Source organism: Mesoplodon bidens, assembly GCF_964165515.1.
Source record: "Mesoplodon bidens genome assembly, chromosome: 8".
Lineage (NCBI taxonomy): Eukaryota > Metazoa > Chordata > Mammalia > Artiodactyla > Ziphiidae > Mesoplodon > Mesoplodon bidens.
Genome location: NC_138165.1, coordinates 55,354,512 through 55,375,228, shown reverse-complemented (window position 1 = coordinate 55,375,228; position 20,717 = coordinate 55,354,512). Strand labels below are relative to the sequence as shown.

General features: G+C 35.1%; 1 protein-coding gene across 1 annotated transcript in view; it reads right to left on the bottom strand.

Annotated features, from left to right (window-relative positions):
• LRP1B (LDL receptor related protein 1B) overlaps positions 1-20,717 on the bottom strand; it is a gene marked incomplete at its 3' end in the record, with an annotated part of 2,330,707 nt that overhangs the window by 753,496 nt on the left and 1,556,494 nt on the right. The window contains exons 34-37 of the mRNA XM_081243013.1: positions 18,953-19,172; positions 16,859-17,048; positions 11,820-11,942; positions 637-777 (exon numbers count right to left, since the gene is read on the bottom strand). Coding sequence (XP_081099139.1) covers positions 637-777; positions 11,820-11,942; positions 16,859-17,048; positions 18,953-19,172 — 674 coding nt within the window. The remainder of the gene's footprint in view (positions 1-636; positions 778-11,819; positions 11,943-16,858; positions 17,049-18,952; positions 19,173-20,717) is intronic.

The following is a 20,717-nucleotide window of genomic DNA, read 5'->3' as shown; positions in this document are numbered from 1 at the left end:
TTTGTAGGACATTTCTTCATCCCTACCAGAAATATGAAACTATTCCTATTATAGCAAATGATAAACAGCTAAATAGAAGCTAAAAGGGAGAAAAATCAACCCTTTAATTTCTTTAATAGTCTGAGTGTCCCTATGTGTTTCCTACTATGTACTGAGCCAGTGAAGTTAGGTAATAACATATTCCAAACTCATGTCTGTTTCCTTGGAGCATCTTCAAGGCTCTGTTGCCAAGGAGCAATGGAGTGGATCGTGACCTTCTGTACGAGTAATTCTGCCTTGGGGGAGTTTAAATTGATTTTCCACATCTTTAAATTCAGAGATCCGAAGGGTCTCCTATAGCAACCTTCTAACAATGGTACGGTGGCGCTGACAGCACAAAATAGGAAAGAAGAGAATTTCTGGAGCAAGCAAAATGGTAATACTCAAAGATGGGGAAGGATGAGAAAAACAGTGCTTTAAAACTATGCAAAGGAGATAATCTAAGTTCTAATCTCTATACAAAAGGATGACTGAAAAAAAAGAAAAAAGCTAAATTCAATCTGCATCAATGATATTTTTAGATTTTCCCAAACTGCTTTGATAGTTCACACACTCAAAGGCTCAGAAAGTTTTAACATAACTTGAAGGAGAACATACAGCAACTGACTGAATCTTCATCACTTCCATCTAGACAGTCATCATCGCCATCACATTTCCACCGAGCTTGGATACAGTGTCTGTTTTTGCAGCGAAATTCTCCAGCTTTACAAATGTGAGGTAATTCTTCTCCAGGATTAACTACGGTTAAAACAAATCCAAGGTATATAAACAATACTAGATACATTCAGTTCATTAAAATGTAAATTTTGTTATAATAACAAAATACTGATCTCATTTCATTTTATAGAGAATATGAAAACATCTCAACATTGTAATGGCAACCTTCTCTGGAAATGAGAAAAATTTAGGTTTTTCAGACAATAATTATTCTACTAAGAATTCTAAAAATTCATTTTAAGCAACTGTCTCCAAAATAATAAATAATAACAACAATAATACAATACCATCTTATATTTATGCTGTTTGTAGTTTTACTTTTTAAAGAGCTTTTATTCATAATCTCAGCTGATCATCATGACAACCTATGAAGAAGGCACGGCAAAGAATTTTACTACCTCCACCTTACACATAAGTACACCAAAAACTAATCAAAGTGAAAAGACAAGGGAATAGAATGCAGCATTGATGGCTGTATTTACTTCGCTGGTCTGCAAGTGGAAAAAAAAAAAAACTCAGGTGTGGTTAAGTATTCAAGGAAGTATTAAGTTAATCAAAATGATTATATACTCAGAATCTATGTTCCATATATCCCATGTTCTCTGTTCAAATGTTAGGAATTCCACTGATTGGGATTTATTCGCAAATTGGAAGTGTTGCTATTCTTCTGTCCTCTTTGAGTGGATTCAGTAGAGTCTGAAAAGTGAAGGGAATGTGGCAATGGTTAAAGTAAATGATTTGTATTTCTTGGACTGAAAAAGGTGTTGAATTATCAAAAGCTGGTTTATTACTAGAAGAAACAGAAGCTAATTTTTCCACCCAAGTTCTGATAACCTTCAGCTTTATTTTGGGTAACTGCTTTGGACTGATGAACTGTCACAAAACCTATATGCACTCCAATAATAAGGAATAATGAGAAAAACATATGTGGCTTTTCCAGAACACTCTGTGTTTCACTCCCTTAACCCTTACATTTTCCCTGCTGCAAAGAATGGAAGAGGGAATGTGACGCTGAACCATAACTGCAGAGAATCTGCTTCAGAGAATTATGCGTGGGGCTGGGCAAGGAAATGCATCCCATATAATCCAGATTCTTATTTAAGACCTTGAGGGTGAAAAATAATCAGTGTGGTGAATGAAATATTCAGTTAGGTCAAAGGTAATCCTATGTGTCTTCTGTCCCCTCTCAGACAAGCGGACACTGTACACAGGAACTGACAGTAATTTTTCCCCCGTTTAATCTCTTTCAACAACAAAATGCAGAAGCAGCAATTTCTCTGTTGTGTTTCCGTAAGGTCACTTGAAAGTAACAAATTTTGTAAATATACATATTATATATATACATATTCATATATATATATACATATTCAGAGAGAGAGAAAGAAGGAGAACAAATCTCAAATAGGAAATTGCAATAAATAAAAACAAAAATGAGAGATCATTGGGTCTCTTATTCAACCCCAGGGTGCCTTTTTATAGCAGCAACTGGGAATGAGTATGGGACTCAAGACAAAGTGGAGGTGTAGAGACTTCCCTGGTGGTGCAGTGGCTAAGAATCTGCCTGCCAATGCAGGCGTCACCGGTTTGAGCCCTGGTCCAGGAAGATCCCACATGCTGCAGAGCAGCTAAGCCCATGTGCCACAACTACTGAAGCCCACATGCCTAGAGCCCGTGGTCCGCAACAAGAGAAGCCACCACAATGAGAAGCCTGCGCACCGCAATGAAGAGTAGTCACCACTCGTCGCAACTAGAGAAAGCCTGCATACAACAATGAAGACCCAACATAGCCAAAAAATAAATAAAATAAAATAAAATAAAATAAATTAATTAAAAAAAAAAGAGGGCTTCCCTGGTGGCACAGTGTTTGAGAGTCTGCCTGCCGATCCAGGGGACACGGGTTCATGCCCCGGTCCGGGAGGATCCCACATGCCCCGGAGTAGCTGGGCCCGTGAGCCATGGCCACTGAGCCTGCACGTCTGGAGCCTGTGATCCGCAACAGGAGAGGCCACAACAGTGAGAGGCCCACATACCGCAAAAAAACCCAAAAAACAAAACAAAAAACCCCACACACATTAAAAAAAAAAAGGTGGAGGTGTAATCTGGGATGTGTCTGACCATCTCTAGGATCAAGCTTTTCTCTCAAATCTCTAGAACTGACCACTGATAACATGCAAATTTCCCTTATTTTGAGTTTTGTTTGTTCAATTAGACCTTAAGGTCTTTGAGGGTGGTATAGTTTCTTCTTTTGACTCTATATAAGCCCAACTTAGAACTGGAACTAGTAGTTTGATTAATTTCTACTGTATAATTATTAAGCCTAACAGTCAATAGTCTCTCAGTGTTTTTTAAAAAATTTTCCATCAGACAAGAAACCTGATTTGAGATGTCACCAGCTTCCTTGCCACTTAAGTTCAGCTTTAAGATTTTCTGTAGTCTCTCTATAGTTTACTCCAAAGAAATAGTAAGTCAATTCCGTTGTTACATAGCTTGAGGATCGAAAAACTCAAGAAACCAAACAGAAGAAATTCTCTTCTGATAACAATCCTACCAATTTAAAAGGCTTAGCTCTCACGGGGTCATTTGATCAAATAACTCAACCCACAGTTGTAAGGAATGATCAAAAGTATCCATATACAAGAGTGAATTTATAGTTTCTTCTGAATAATTATATCTATATTTAAGAAGATTCATTTGTTTATGGAAAGACAAACTACCCTAGAAAATTGATATTTCTAAACTAAATATTCTTTAATGTAATCAATTTAGAGAGAAGGTCTCTAAGTCTACATAGGTTTCAAATGTTTTTCAAGTGATATGCCAATCATTACGGAATAAATGCAAATAGGAAGAGTTTCCAAACTTGCTTTAAACATTGTTTCAAATGTATGTGGGTGGTCAGTTATCTTTAAATGTTTGCTCATATAAATGTGGAAATTTTCAAAAACAGATGACAGTGATGTCTAAGGTTCCATTCACGTTTTTCATTATAGGTTATGAATAATTGCTTGAGAACCAGTAGAGCTTACCTCCTGAGATAACTTTTTTATATCTACTGCATCTGATGATGATTTATATCAATGTCATTCAAATGTATCAATATCACTTGTAACAGCAGTTAGGCATTGCTTATATCTGTAATAACAGATGCATTAAAACATATACAAATATTTTTGATGTTTTAAAGTTTGTCTACAATTATTCTAACCCCTGTAATTTGTTGGAGAGGCATTTCTCCATGGTGTTTCTACATGTCTTGTGTCAGCTTTTATACTGACGTTTTTTTCAAGGATGTTTATGCAGCTAACAGCCTTGGAAGATCGAAGCATAGCTTCCTTTCAGAGCAGAGAGTAAGTTTATTTCTTGACCAGGATAGTAAAGATAATGTCTCTCTTCAGGGCAAAGGTTGGTCCTCACATGATGTGGAGGTGGGGTAGGGCAAGAAGAACCAAGGTGCACATGAAACTTCAGCAACCTGCTTTGCCATGAGTAATAAAATCCTTTGTGTCTGATCAAAGGATTGCATGTCTTCTGTCTAAATCTATGAAACGCTGGTGGGCTAACATGCTAGATTGCAACTAGGGGAAACTTTCAGACCTTTCATAATAGTAAATAATTTTTTTAAGATACTGGATTCTGATTTTCAAAGTCTCCCAGGGCAATCGGCATCATTAATGTAAGCCAGCCCTAACCCAAGTCTCCCAGATGGAATCAGTCATTATATCACAGAGAAACCATGATATCAACACTGCCTAGGTTTGCTCAGTATACATAATGATAAAAGACAGGTTATTTTTGAGCCAGCAATGTCCATTATCACAATAAAATTTAATGTGATAGGTGATAATCTGGATAAGATGGCAGTTTAGACATCCCAAAGCATGGTCTTTTTCTCAGCGTTGACCTAACTGTGGAACTGGGTAGCAACATCATCTATCATAGGACCCTAGCTGATGGCCAGGCAATCTACCAACTTTTGCAAGACAACAAGATGATGAAGCAAGTATATCTGGCATCATTAAAAGAGGGAATAGCATTCATAAGAAAATAAGATTAGTGTTCTGTACACCTTGTACAAACTTCTATAAAGGAGTTATTTTATAATTAACTTTCACACATCTAGCTGTTTTTATGAGGTCTTTGAATGTAGGAAGGATAATGCCACATACAGAACAGAACAGTGCCTAGAACAGAACTAGTTGTAGAGGAGAGGTTCAAAATTATTTGTTGCCCAACTTACTGGAATTAACAGAGACTGATAATTCTACATTACAGCCATTATTATAATGAGAGATTCTACCTCTGGAGACTGAATAAATACTTCAGGAAAACACTATTACTTCAACTGGCTCAGCAGCTAATGCTCTTCTCCTTTCACCCAAGTACATGAACGAAGTTAGCTTAATTTAAGGGAAAAAAGGCTGATATGTAGCTAGAAAGAAAGAAAGAGTGATGAAGTTCCCCCCCAACCAAGAAAGCAAACATACAGGAAAAGCTCCATGTATGTCACTTGCTTCCAATGCTTAATGTGACAGAATCCATATTGCACTTGGGTATGTAGGCACAGCCAGAAAGTGCTTTCCATATATTAACAAATGCTATTCTTACAAGCTTTGCTTCAGAGTTGTACTTTGCACTGTGAAATTGAAAACTGAATTCAAAACCTGTAATTCTACAGCCAGGGTCACTTCTAGTAAAAATATTACAACATTATCTCACCAGGAAGAAAACTGACAAAGTAATAAACAGTCCTTTAATTTAACCAGGATCAGAAATAAAATGACATGAATCATGGCATGCCTGGCAAGGAACTGCCAGTTCTCACACATCCTATGATACCTGCTGTTAGAGCAGTGGAATTAGAAGGTCTCTGCATGACTTGTCAATACACTGCAAAGGGAAATATGCATTCTAGAATTAATTATTTTCTTTGGTAAGAACTGCTAGAGTGATTGCTAGAGCTAATGTCGAGATTCAATGAGGTAAATGAAGAAACCTTACTAATAAACCATTTTTATTTTATTTTAGTTTTGAATCATCTCTTTGGATCTCAGCTCAGCGACTGGATTTAATAACATATGTCCCTGGCCTTGTTTTAATAAGCTGTGGTGCCCATGAACAAGTGTCTATGTTTCTAATTTGGCTTTTCTTCTTTCCAACCTCAGTGTGGTAATCTATTCTAAACTGATTCTTGTCTCTTCTCTCAATTGATAATTTGCTCTTGACTATATCATAACAGCATTAGTCCCAGGACAAAAATAAAGTTTCCCTATTGTCCTTATATGTTTCATATTATGATATGTTTATTTGCTTAACAAACTGTATCTTACGTTTTGGGAGTACAGAATTTCTTAACTATCCCTTGGTATGAGCAGGGAAAGAGAAAAACCTAAAAGAAAACTTGAAGTTGTAGTTTGCTGGATGACTCTGTATAAGATTGCCTATACTGGAAGGCAGCGTGAAAAATGCTGCTATGGTTTTGGAATTTTCTCCTTTAGATCATAGCAGGATGACGTTTCATTAGATAGAGTGGTCTTCTGAGCAGCTAACCTAAGTGGTACATAATCTTCCTATGCACAGAAGGCCATAAATATTCATCTGGATGGGGCTTCTAAACTTTTTACTGCCTTAAACTTTTTATTACACTTTAGACTGCATGTGTCCTAGAACATAAGGCTTGTCACAGTTGAACAGATAAATGGCTCAGCCATGGTGGAGCACTGTTTTTTTGTTTGTTTGTTTGTTTTTTGTGGTACGAGGGCTTTTCAATGTTGTGGCCTCTCCCATTGTGGAGCATAGGCTCCGGACGCGCAGGCTCAGCAGTCATGGCTCCTGGGCCTAGCCGCTCCGCGGCATGTGGGATCTTCCCAGACTGGGGCACGAACCCGTGTCCCCTGCATCGGCAGGCAGACTCTCAACTGCTGCGCCATCAGGGAAGCCCAGGAGCACTGTTTTTGATGAGTAATGTATCTGGTGTTCCAGAAGGTGAAGGAGGTCACAGAGTACCCCTGACATATAACTGTACAATGCTACCCTTGGATGACCAATATTTGGGGCAATGTTTAAGTTGCTTTCTTGGGACTAAGGCATATTGGAAAGTTCTGTTCCTTTTCTTTTTCTGTCCAGGCCACTAAAGAGGCATTTAAAGAATTACTATGTTACTGTCTCATTACTCTAGACAAAATTATGCTGCTATTTAAAAAAAAAAATAGTGACTATCATTTTTTTTATTTTTGTAGGAGCTTAACTTCCTTTCTCAGGATTACTCTTGTCATCAGTTATTAATTTTCTATGCTGTGATTTTTCCCTACAAAGGCATCAAGATAAATTAAAAAAAAAACTCACTTGATAATTGATCAACTGGCTTTCCATATGCTTCTCCAGGGCAATAAGTTTCCAGTTACTATGCTACACCAGGCCTCATTTCTAATTGTGAGAAGACTTGACCATGACACACAAAATTCACAAGGACAAAGAGTCCAGCCTACTCTCATTCTTGATTCCTTCCAGATATGGCATTAGAATTCATCCTCAGTCAATCATGTAACATGCCAATATTTTTCTGCTGTGTGAATGCCTCTTCTGGCATTGCCTTCTGCTACAAGTTCATTGAGAAACAACCATTGGTGTTTATTTCTGGCCTGACCATCTGCCAATGGGTTTTTGTTCATTTGATGCCAATTCACCGAGGATGACTGAAACCAGGATGATCGTATCTCAGTGGTTGCAACATGTATTTTTGTTTTACTTACATATTTAGATTTAATCCAGATTAAAGAGTTAATCCAGTTGAGACTAGTTCACAAAACTATAATCTAGCCTGAACTATGTCAGAAGCCCAGAGAAATAAACATTAATGAGAGCTTAGTGACACACTGATATCAGTTTTGCCCTATGCTCTGCAACCACAAACTCTATTTGTAGTCCTTTTGCACTTTAATTTCCTCATCTGCAAACTAAGGCTGAAATTTCCTTATAAAAACCTTTACTAATGAATAGTAACTGGAATAATTTATATGAACACACTTTGACTTCTTTTCAATAAATGAGTTACTATCATTTCTCTTGATTTTTTCTATTATATTTGAAAGGAACCTAGACAAATTGCATGCCATATTAAAAATCTAGTAAAAATTTTGACAACTAAATGCAATAACAAATTCTCAAATAAAAACTCACCTGTTTTTGTTGATTTAACATTGTTTCATGTAACAACTATAGGTAAAACAATATTCTTTTTTAATCCCCTTTTTTTGCATTGGGATTAACTCATCAATGCATTATAAGTATTAAAAAGACACCAATAGTCTCAGAAAACTTTCATTTAATTTTCACCAGATATATAATCACATGTGAACTATCATAACGAATCTCCTAACATCAGCTACATGACTAATATTGTGTACAGTATTTCTTTACAAGCCAAAAGTCACCTAATTTTTATTTACACAGAAATATCCAGTGATAAATCTTTTGTATAATCAATCTCAATATGCACATATATATGCCAACTCATAAGGAATCCGTAAATTTTTAATGGGGAATAAGAATGAAGTCAATAGGAAATATAATTTGGAGGCAAACAATACAAGTAATTATAACTCACACAACTAAAATTAAAGAACTAATTAGAAAATTTAAAGAATAAAAACCATCTAGATATTAGTACCTGATGTATAAGCTCTCCCTCCAAATTCCCATGATGAAAACAAAGATAAAGAATGAAAACTCACAAGATCCTTGAGAATTCAGCCTCTTGATCATTCTATTGACACTATCTTAAGTGAATTTTGACGTTTTTGCAAGACCAAGAAGACTAGATTTAAATATTCAATCAGAAGTCTCTCTAAGTTATACCACTAGAAACTGAATAAGCTTGTCTATTTTTAGGTAGGAAAAAAGGTCCTTTGCTCCTCCAGTACTGACTGTAAGGTCTGTGCCTACCATAAAAAGGAGATACTGCAGTGCTACTTTCCATCCTTGAGAGGAATTCTGGTGGTACAGCAAAGGCAGGATGAGACCTGGTGGAGGTCCACAAAGGTTACTATTTGTGTGTGTATGTGAGTCTGTCTGTGTGCATTTCATCTGTTCAAATGTCAAAATCATTCAGCTGGAATAGCAAAGGATCTCATTTTGTACCAGAAAAATAATCTTAGAAGAATCTGTGGGAGAAATTAAACTATGAAATGTAAACATAAATCATACCATTTCTCCTGATAACTAAGATAAGATTTAATCTACCAGGCAACTGGACAGACTTTATGCTATTCAAAGCAATGCTTAATCCCTGTCTATTCCCAAACTATGGGTCTTGGTAGATCTCCTCTCTTCTGATGCAAAGAACCACCAAATGGAAATTACTAAATAATGCCACAGAACAAAGGAAGGGATACCATCTGATGATGAATCAAAGAAAGTACACCTCAGAGAATTATTTTATGCAGGAAAATAGGAAAATATATAGGCAATTTTAAAAACACTACTAAAAATGGGAAAAAAACCTTGCCCATGGGTAAAATTCATATTTGTGCTCTGAAGTATATAATCTCAAAATCTAATTAAAGAATATTTGTCAAATTTTGAAGAAAAATTTGTTTGGTCAACAATTAATATCCAGAAGAATTGCTATTCACGTATAAAGGCAAAGGAGACATATTTGGAATACAGAACTCTACAATATACATTCTTTGTAGTCATCTTGAATAAGTTATTTCAAATTATACTCCATCTATCTTATACATCAGTGATAATTAATAAATAAACAATGAAGAACTAAAAGTTTGAGTACTAACCAATACAACTAGTGAAGCACTGATCCAGGCCTAAAAGAAAATATTGTAAAGTTGATCAAAAATCTATAAATGTTAAAACATCTTTAAAGAGACTTACTGTTTGATAATTCAAAATAATATTCCTTGTCAGAAATCCTAAAATATAATAAGGACTGAAATTAAGGAAGATGAAGAGAAAAGAATGAATGAAGCCAAATTCCTCATCTCAAATAGTTGAAACTCAAAATAATAGAAATAGAACTTAATTGGTGATATTATTCCAAAGGCTTAAAGTAGATGAGAAGATATAACAAACTAACCATGGACAATATGGTAAGATACAGAAGGAATCACAAACAGTACAGTAACACACAAATAATATATAATAATGTATCAGAAATAATACACATCATGTAGGAAAAGATGACAAATAGCTTAAAAAGCAGTCATTACAAATCATATTTACAAAAAACATTTAGTTACATGATAAAATGCTTATGCTCATATTAAGTAAAATAAGGGACAAAATAATTTATATGAGTATGATCCAAAACTTGTAAAGTACAACATAATTAAGAGTTCAATCACCAAAATGAAATAATTTAGGATCTAAATTCCAAATGTTCTACATACTAATTACATGAGCTTCTAAAAGTTATTAACCTCTCAGTCTAAATTTTAAATCATAAAATGAGATAGTAATAGTATCTTCCTTATATGATTATTGTAAGGACTAATGAGAATCATGAACATTTTTTAAATGCCACATCCAGTATAAGAATTCAATAAATGTTAACTATGATTATATTAGTAGTAGAAAAGATAATAACTTCTATGATATATAATTATAAGGATCCCCATGAAAATGTCCTAGAAGCTTATTGTTGAATAATGGCATTATAAATAGGTTTTGCATTAATGTTTTTATATTTCTCAAATGTTACTATTTATTAAATCAGCTTTAGAAATCCACATTAAAAATTTTTTTTATCCACATCTTTTCTTCTCTAAAAGAAGACATCACAGATAAGTTGAAGTCTTTTTTTGTTACACTTATTTCTTCTTCTGCTTCCCAGAGACATCATTATAACTAATGGAAAAATACATGAAATATTTATTCAACAATTTGTGATGGTAATTTTATGTGTCAACTTGACTAGGCGACAGAGTGACCAGATTTGTGTCAAACATTACTCTGTTGTGTCTGCGAGAGTGTTTTTGATGAGATTAACATTTAAATCAGTAGACCAAATTAAAGCAGATTGCCCTCCCTAATGTGAGAGGCCCTCATCCAATCAGCTAAAGGCCTGAATAGAAAAAAAGGCCTACTTTCCTGCAAGTAACAGGAATTCTTCCTGCCTGATTGCTCGAACTGTGATGTTTTTGTTTTTGTTTTTGTTTTCCTGACTTTGGACTCAAACTGAAGCACTGGCTCTTCCTGGGTCTCAGGCCTACCAGCATTCAGGTTGGAACTACACCAATGGCACTCCTGAGATTCCAGCTTGCTGACTGCAGATCTTGGGACTGTCAGCCTCCATAATGGCAAGAGCCAAAAAAAAAAAATCTTCTTCTCTGTCTCTATATGTGTACATCTTAGTGATTCTGTTTCTCTGGAGAATCATGAGTAATACACAATTCAAGATTAAGTCATTCCAGAAATATTTATATTGCACTCAATATATGCATGGCATCGTTGCTGTCATTGTGTTTAAGGGACATGATGTGTGTAGACAAGACAAGTTTCAAAAGGGTCACATTGGAAAAGCAAGATGAAGTAAATTGAGGAAGGTCAGCAAAAGTTAATAAAGTGCTTTTAATCCAGGTCAAGCAATTCAGTTATTTCCCTATTTTGATAAAGTGTAGAAATTCCCCAGAAGTCTCTTTTTGCCTCCTTTCTTGCTCTTCACCACCAAGTATAGATAACCGAGCTTACTATGCTATTTAAAGTAATAAATATCTACGTAACCAAGAACTATGCATTTTTACTTACAACTACTGATGGTGAGGTTCCTTAATTTCAAGAAATATTTTCTTCTGTGACACATACTTATTTATAATTTTCACTAAACTAGATGCAGCAGTGACAGGTTACTCAGCTAAACTTCATCATTATCATTATTCATCTGTGTATTAGATATTAATTCCATTGATCATTTATAGTCTAAAAAGAATTATACCTAAGTCATTACCTGAATTTCTCTTTTCAAGTTTGATTTTAATTCCTTTGGTTTCATATGCTTCTGTGCCTCAGAAAGACACCTATAAACAATGAGTGTAACATGAAAAGACACTTACATGTGCAAGTGGTCCCATTTTCATCTAAAAGTTGATTATCAGCACAAGCACATACTCGGCCTCCTGGAATGGCCAAGCACAATGTACTACAGCCTCCATTATTTACTCGGCACATGTTGTCACCTGCAAGAGGAAGGAAGAAAATATGTCAGAGAACTCTGATTCCATACAAGGTTAGCTGGTTCAGTCCCATGTTCTTTCCAGGAGATGTACATGGTGCAAAAATGTACGCACACACACACACAAACACACACACACACACACATATACCACAAATAATACCTATTTATTAATGTAATAAGGATTCCTGCTGAATCGTAAATGAGATTTAAAAATGTTTGAAAATATATGATGCATTGGTAGATAATGAGGAATTTACAAGTTGGTTAGAAGAGATAGAGGTTTGTGTGCAGAGAGGTAACAAGAGAGAAAAAGATAAAGTGGACAGAATGGTGTCTGTCCAGGACAATTTCCTAGAATGGGCCCAGTGTATGCAAGTTTGAGCTCTTTAGAAAGTAGACCACCAGCACTTGGAATGTGCCTTTGGATCCGAAGTAAACAGAAAGCAAACACTGGGCAAACGGGTGGATTTTCCTTCCTCTTCTGCAAGGAGTACATTGGCATGTGAGTGCATTGAGGAATACAAGGAATGCAGGCTATCTGTGAAGCCTGAAAAATGAGCAGCCTTGCTGGTACCAGGAGAGTGTACAGTACACAATAGTAACATGTTGTCCCAGTGGACCTAAACAGCAGAGGCACTGATGAGGCACGCAGTTGCTATCAGTAAAATAGGCCTGAGGGAAAATTCATAAAGGTATTATTCATGAACATATGTGAGACACTCTTGGACCCTCAGATAAAACTGAGGTAAATTTTTGAAGAGGCTGGAGAATCTGTTTTATAAAGGTGTAGGTAAAAGTAAATAAAATTTAGGTAGTCACCATTTGGATGCCATTTATTCCTACAAGTTGGAAAGGCAAGGAAGAAAGTATATTTTCTGTGCTATATATGTATAGACCAGCACTCCAAACTGGCAGTGCAAATGCCAGGATCATTTTATACTATGTTGTATTTTCCAAGGTATCAATAAATAACATTTTGATTATAGCAGAATATCTTATTCAAACATTAAAGATGAAGAGCTTTTAATTACTGGGACACAGATAATACAATAATACAATGGTTAAAACTGTACTGGCAGTTAAAGTGCAAGTGTCAAAAATGTGACTAAAGCGACAGACCAGGTTATTATACTTCGGGCCTCAGGGGTTAGATATGTTAAGCAGAGAGTATTAATAAATGAGTGAAAAACTCGAAATATCACTCTATGCAATAAGTATTTAACTCACTCCCATAGATTATCATTCTGTGGCCACAGATCAGAAGAAATTATCTAAATTATATAATAGTTTTTTTCATTATTCTGAGAAGTAAATTCAATTTGCTATGTATAGAAAAACTAAAAAAACAAACAACAAAAAAAAAACCACTTGAAAGCTAAGGAAGCTAATAATTCAAGCTACACCATCAATTTCTGAACTCAGAAAATAATTTAGTTCAGGCTTTTTCCAATAGAGAATGCAGAATATTTTTAAGCAGCTTCCAGATTTAGCTGTGTTTATTCCATGACCATGGAATAAAGATGTAATACTTCCTAGGATGCTTAGGTGTTCTGTCTATCTTATGCACTTTATGTACAGGATTAAACTGTATAGTGAAAAAAACATGACTGACTGCGAACATCATTAACATATTTACACATAAATATCAATAAAAGTGTTCATTAACATATTGATAGCTTTCATTATTGAAAATCCATAATGCATCAATCCCAGGGTTAGTTACCTTACATACACATTCATTTTAATTCAATTTTTATGATAAAATTATAAAGGTAGGTTTCTTCTTGTTTGCGGGTGAAACTGCTAAAGACCTAAGGAGTTAAATGACTTCTCTAATATTTAGAAAAAAGAAATAATCCTTAAAAAAATAAGGATTTAAAACAAGAATTATTATTTATTTCTAGGTAATAATACTAATAATCATATTATTTCTAAATAAATAGAAACAGGAATTTTTCTTTAAGATTTATGCTTCTTATACTCTAACTTGTTTATGTATGACAAAATAAAATTAGATCAATAAGGGACAGAAAAATAAACTAAAAACAACAAAATAAAATTCTAGATTACATCACTTTGGCAGCAGACACTTTTTTACAAATGAACTATGCAAGGAAAACAAAGGAGGAGAAGTTTTTAAAATTAAGTTAAAGATAGAGTCTGTTGGGGCCAAAAACATTGTCTTTTTTTCTCCAATCTTATATTTTGGAGAAGTAGGATTATTCTGTCCCTTAGAGTGGCTGCCACAGACTGTGTGTTTGATAAACACTAGCTGAATTGATGAATAACTGAATGAATGAAACTTCTAGTTAACAAGTTGAATGACAGAAACAGTCACTTGTGGGTGTAGAAAAAAGGTACAAATATGAGAATAGATATGTCTGTTGTAACAAGATAAAGTGGATTTCCTTGTTTGTATGTGAGTAAGAATACATATAAACTCTGTCTACATACTTTGCATTTCAAGGTAGATTGTTTAAAGATATGTTTATTTAAAGGTGTATCTGTTATACTACTGCTTTGTAATCTAAGATCTTTGAATCCTGGGTTCTATAAAGGTTGTCAAGGGACTCTTTATATTAAAAAAAAGTTTAATTGAATGCAAAATTTATTAATGATAAAACTACAATGACAAAAAAACACATGTTCCTTTCTCCTATCTAAATGTATAATAGTTATATAATTTTCATAAATAAAAATGGCTACATAAATTAATCATATAAGGCTACTCTATGGTCAGACGAACTTGAATTGGAATCCCAGTTTATCCCTGGCTCTTTGTGTTCTGAGGAGAATGGTTACATCTGCCTTACTCTTGGATTTCTCATACGTATAATAGAAATCAATAGGCATTTTTAAAAGAACCTTGTCCATCCAAGGGATAGCACTGAACAATTATGTCAATGGCACTGTCTGAGACCCCAGATATATTCTTCATGAATATAGAATACATTCCTCATATTCCTATCAGAGGCATGCCCTTTGTTGTTATGTTTGTGACACATTACTCCTTTGGATATTTATTTAAAATGTTTATATGGAAGGAAACTCAAAAATATATGACTCTTGATTAAGAAATGGTAGGGGTAAATTGATTAATATAAAATGTGTGCCAGGCATTGTTCTAAGTCTTGCTCTTATATAACAAATAGTTATATAATCCTTACAGGAATTTTATAAAGAAAACATCTCTTATCTTTGTTAAATCTTTCATGGTGGGTCCTGATTTTCAGAAGAAGAAAATGTTAGGACTTGTATCCAAGGGCAAGTCCATTTTACAGTAAGTCAAGGCATTTCTCATCCCATGTGTTGCATTTAATCAATGAACTCTTTAAAGCAACTAGAATTTTAAAGAACATGAAGACTGTGAAAATGTCCTGCAGTTTGGCAGAGGGGAGTTAGCGACGACATTCAAGATGAACAATTTTTAAAGAAAATGGAAACAGGAAATGTGACTGTATAATGATTAGTATAATGAAATCCAGAAAACTAGTGACCTTAAAATTAGAGGGAACAGCAGTCCTGCAAACAAGAGCCTGTAGCAGGTGAGGAGGGTTGTTGCTGTTCATAATGTTGTCTCTAGTTCATTGTAGAGAAACTACAATTGTGGTGGGGCAGCTGATGTGAACAGAAAATATTACCATTTGATCTATCCAGGCAACTGCCTCTATTCTTCATTTCTTGTCCACAACCATAACTTATACCATCTCAAATAATTAATTTTTATTCTTTTGTTTGTTTGGTTTTTTGCGGTACACGGGCCTCTCACTGTTGTGGCCTCTCCCGTGACGGAGCACAGGCTCTGGACGCGCAGGCTTAGTGGCCATGGCTCACGGGCCCAGCCGCTCTGCAGCACATGGGATCCTCCCGGACCAGGGCACAAACCCGTGTCCCCTGCATCGGCAGGTGGACTCTCAACCACTGCGCCACCAGGGAAGCCCAATTTTTATTCTTTTTAAAGACAATTTTATCTTTTATTAGCTATTGAAACTTCTTAGTTTATGTACTTCCATTATTTTATAAAATTGCATTTCTATCCCAGTGAGGCAATTTCAATCCAGTAGAAAAAAGTGAAGCCCTTGAATAAGATAGTTTGCTTTTCAAATCTCTGATTAAGCCAAAATATCTTCAAAAAAAAACTCTTGTTGTTAGGTAACTTCCTACTGACAACATACACGCTGAAAAAATTTAATGTTCATTAAATTTTCACAAGGATATCCGTATTAAAAAAAGGAACGGTGACTATTTAGATTCATAACCGAAAATCTACAACATAATTTACTAAACTTTTTTTGTTTGTTTGTTACCTAAATTCTGAGTCATGCTGTTTGTGGATGGCCTAATAAATATTAATAACTCATGTAGATAGAAAGATGCAAGAATATTATCTGATTTTAATAAGAAGTGAATATCATGGTAGATTATTTCACTTTTATAACATCTAAAATAATTAAATGTTCCTTAAATGTATATGAAATTAATCAGATAAATATACTAAGATACTTTAAAAAATACTATTTTCCTTGTATAATGTATTTTTTAACATTTTCCCATAATGTTCCTTCCACACTGAAAGTTTTTCCACTGCTCACAATACTGACTCTTTGAAAACATTGAGGATTTTTTACTTTAAATAATAGCTTTTTTTTCAGTGAAAATGACATGAAAAAGGAAGTATTTGGAGAAAACCTTGAACTTCACTTAAATAGAATTCCCAGAGTTACTCATTCAGGATATTTTGAATGATAAATAATAAATTTTTATGGTAACAAAGTCTAAGATTTGAGTGACTTTGGAGTGACTAGACACCTTTTATCATAAAACTTCAGCAATACTGTCAAAATAAAGTCTTTATGCAACCTCTTGAAGTATTATTATATGTGAAACTCAGAAGCAATTTTATCTGGTTTTTAATACCTTGTTGCTTTTGAGGATCATAAATCTGAAGCCCAAACAGGGGTGGTCTTTCATGCCTCAGTAATGTCACCTCATTCGTTATCAAATCTAGTTGAAAAATGGAACCATTCATATAATCAGTCCAGAACACATAATTCCCATGATGCGACAGTCCAAAAGGATGGTTCAACTCTTTCCCACTGTAAACAATCTGTAAAATATAAACACATTGTGAAAAATCAGACCTGACCTTTAGAAACATAACCAAATATTTAGAGAAGCTGATATTCAAATAAGTAGAACAGATAATGATCTAACTAATAACTTACAGTTTCTTTCGGTGTATTTGAAAAATGGATTTCACAATGTGAGCATATTTTTCTGATTTTAGGACATGTTATTTGAAGGAGACCATTTACATTTCATCCATTTCAATTCTCTCATACATGGCATTATATATATGGTCAAGAAATACAAACATTAAAATGACCTTGCCTGATACTCTTCCCTATCTCTTTTCTTTATGATATTCCAGTATCATATTCTGGCACAGAAATTGATCTGAGTAATTAGTGGCATTATGTATATTGCAGTATTGCTCATCCAATAGCCAAGGGATACAACATGGTCTAACAACACTGGGAGTGGAAGGAATCCCTCTATTCAGTTGGATTAATGCAAATTGAAGAAATCTAGGCGATGACAGGGAGGAAGGTAAAATTTTAATTTTGAACATAGAAACATTTATTGGTAGTAAACAGATATACAAGACTCCTGGCTAATTTTAATTCCACTTGTCTTGATATATGCTTTACATTCCCGTGTATTTTGTGGTTGTTTAAACTACACAGTGGAGCAATCCTGTGATAAGTTCTGTTTTGCATGTAAGTTTGTAGAAGAGAATAGGAATCATACCTCCCATAATAATAATACTTTTTCATCTTTCACAATTTATAAAATGATACTGTATACAATATGAAATAGCCTTTTGGACTCAATTCATCTAATATGAGAGGATTGAGCAAGTTATCCAAATAATATAGGGTTAGAAACTGAAATTTTGCTCCTTATATCTGAACTCTTCATACCAAATTTTCATATGTTGAATAATTGAGACAGTTTATTATTTTTCTTTGCTCACTTCCATGTAGGCTAAAATATGCTGGCTAATAAAGTGCTATGTATATTGTGTACATATCAACATCTTCAAAGGGATCATCAATATTTTTTAACACATCTTAAGTATGTGACATTAGGTTAAATGTAAATCAATTTTATTTATTTGGGGAAAGATATTTAAAGCACTGTTGGAGATAACCAATGATTGAAATGGTCTTAACTGATTAGTACATTATATTTCTCAAAGAGAATACTTAATAAATGGACTTGGCCAATTGTGCAATCTTCCTTTCCAAAAAAGAAGAAAGTGTATTGTCAAAGGAAGCAGTTTGGTAATTTCTAATATACCATTTTTCTAAATATCATTTAACTAAACAGTCAAAGCCAGTTCATAATGTTATATGTGCTTAGGTGATTATAAAACAGAATACAGAGGTGAAATTTTGCTGAAACAGTCAACGTCATCCTCAATCTCACTGAAGAATTACAAAATCATTTTGCAACAATTCTACCAAAAGAGACAAGAAGATGTTGATATTTGTTCACACCCATAGGCTTGAAGTTTAATCCACTCATGTGTTTTAGTTCCAATGTCATGAAGTTCTTTATTTGAATAAATGAATCTTAATTACTTTGTCATAATACATAGGTTACATTTCAGGTGCAAATATTGAAGATATCTGAACCGAGTTGGGGGTGCTTGGTCCTAGCAAACATCAATAATGTAGAAAAACTGCATTTCAAACAGCTCTGATATGCTGAGAGCTTCTCTGAAAAATCCCACAAATCCTGGCATGCCACAGTGAGCTGGGCCTGGTCTCCCAGAGGCAAGTGACAGCTGCACTGCTTAATGCTCAGCCTCCTTCAGCCACCCCACAGAGACTACTGGCAGCCACCTCAGAGGGGTAAAAATAAACTTGAAAGTATTTTTAACACAACACAACAAGGCTCTGTGACAGAAGCCTCTGGGTTAAAACAGCAGCATTTGTCTTTTACCTTCCTGTGAGTTCCATTCAAAAACACTTTTTCAATATGATCATAATAGGCATCACACCAGTATAACGTGTGGGTGTGAAAGTCCAGAGTTAAGCCGTTTGGCCACAGCATCTTTGAAGTCACAAAAATTTGCCGATTGAAGCCATCCATCCAGGCCTTCTCAATCCTTCCCACGCTGTCATCTATTTCATCTTCCTCCCAGTCTGTCCAATACATCCAACTAAGATATTAAAAACAAGAGCGCACGTGTGTCATTTCAACCAGCCACCATATAGACAGACACTTCCTCAGGTTTGGCGCCTCCATAAAATGTAGTTACATTCTGATTTGTTCTCCTACCTAAATGCTGATCTACCCAGAGGAGACAGCTGCGAAGTACTCAGGGAAGTTAAGATTTGTTCAGTGGAGCCAATTAGACACATTTCAGAAAACCCACGACCACCACTACGACACTTACTGGCTTCGTTTATTAATTAACCTAACAGCAAGTGCCAAATCCTGATTTTCTTTGGTGTTGGTACCAAAAGTTTGGGAAATGATTCTTGAGGCATTACTATTTTTAAATGTCCATCTGATAAAACATATAATCAATTATGTGTTTAAAGAGCAGATTAACTGGCATGAGAATGACAGCACAGTTAATGATCTACTCCAGACTTTATTTAATCTCATATGAATTATTTATTTATTTATTTTTAAAGGCAGGCAGTTGGATTGTCTCTGTTCTAAAGGGCACAGTCATACTGGGTTTGTTTGGCCAGGTCTAATTTGTCTTCCTGATGCAAATTATCTATGTTTGTTGCTGCTTATTATTACCCTAAAACCCGCAGAAGATGATTGAGCTGCACATAAGTTTAATAACAGTAGGTTGACTGACCTTGAGATTTTGAGCTTTAATTTCCGTCTCAAACAAAAGCATCTGCCTTTAAAAACAAATCTTTTGTGTAAGCTATAACAGTGGAAGAAGGGGCCTCCAACTGCCTCATGAATAAGGTTAAAACCCTCCACATGTGTTGTCGTAGGGTCATGTGAAAGTTCCTGAGTTACTAACTAAAGTGTAGGCTTTAATTCAGTCACCTCATATATGACTTCACAAAGCTTCAAAGTTTTCTAAGCTGCTAACCCTGGAAGTACCCTTATTAGATCCTCTGCCTCCCATCTGTTATGGACCCTAAAGAATTTCGGAGGTAATTTGGGACAAATCTGTATCCATGACTAAAAATTCTACTGTGATCTAGGGCTTCCCTGGTGGCGCAGTGGTTGAGGGTCCACCTGCCAATGCAGGGGACACTGGTTCGTGCCCCGGTCCGGGAGGATCCCACGTGCCATGGAGTGGCTGGGCCCGTGAGCCATGGCTGCTGAGCCTGCACATCCGGACCCTGTGTTCTGCAACAGGAGAGGCCACAGCAGTGGGAGGCCCACATACCGCAAAAAAAAAAAAAAAAAAAAAAAAAAAAAATCCTACTGTGATCTAAGCAGGCAGATTTGGGACAGCTGAGGAGGTGACACCAGCCATTCTTTCATGCCTATTAAGCTCTTTTTAAATTCTCTTAACAGTTTACAATTATGTTGATATGCCTTTTTAGATTTGAGGAAGTATATTTCGATTGGTGAATTTTAATAAGTCCAAATACATTCTAATCCTAGAAATAAACATGGTACTATGCTTATTTTGTATCATGCCTGTATCAAGTGGGTTTATTACTGGGACAAATTAAGAATAAACAGAAGATTCATTCCATTTGCTCTAATCCTGTGCTAGTTA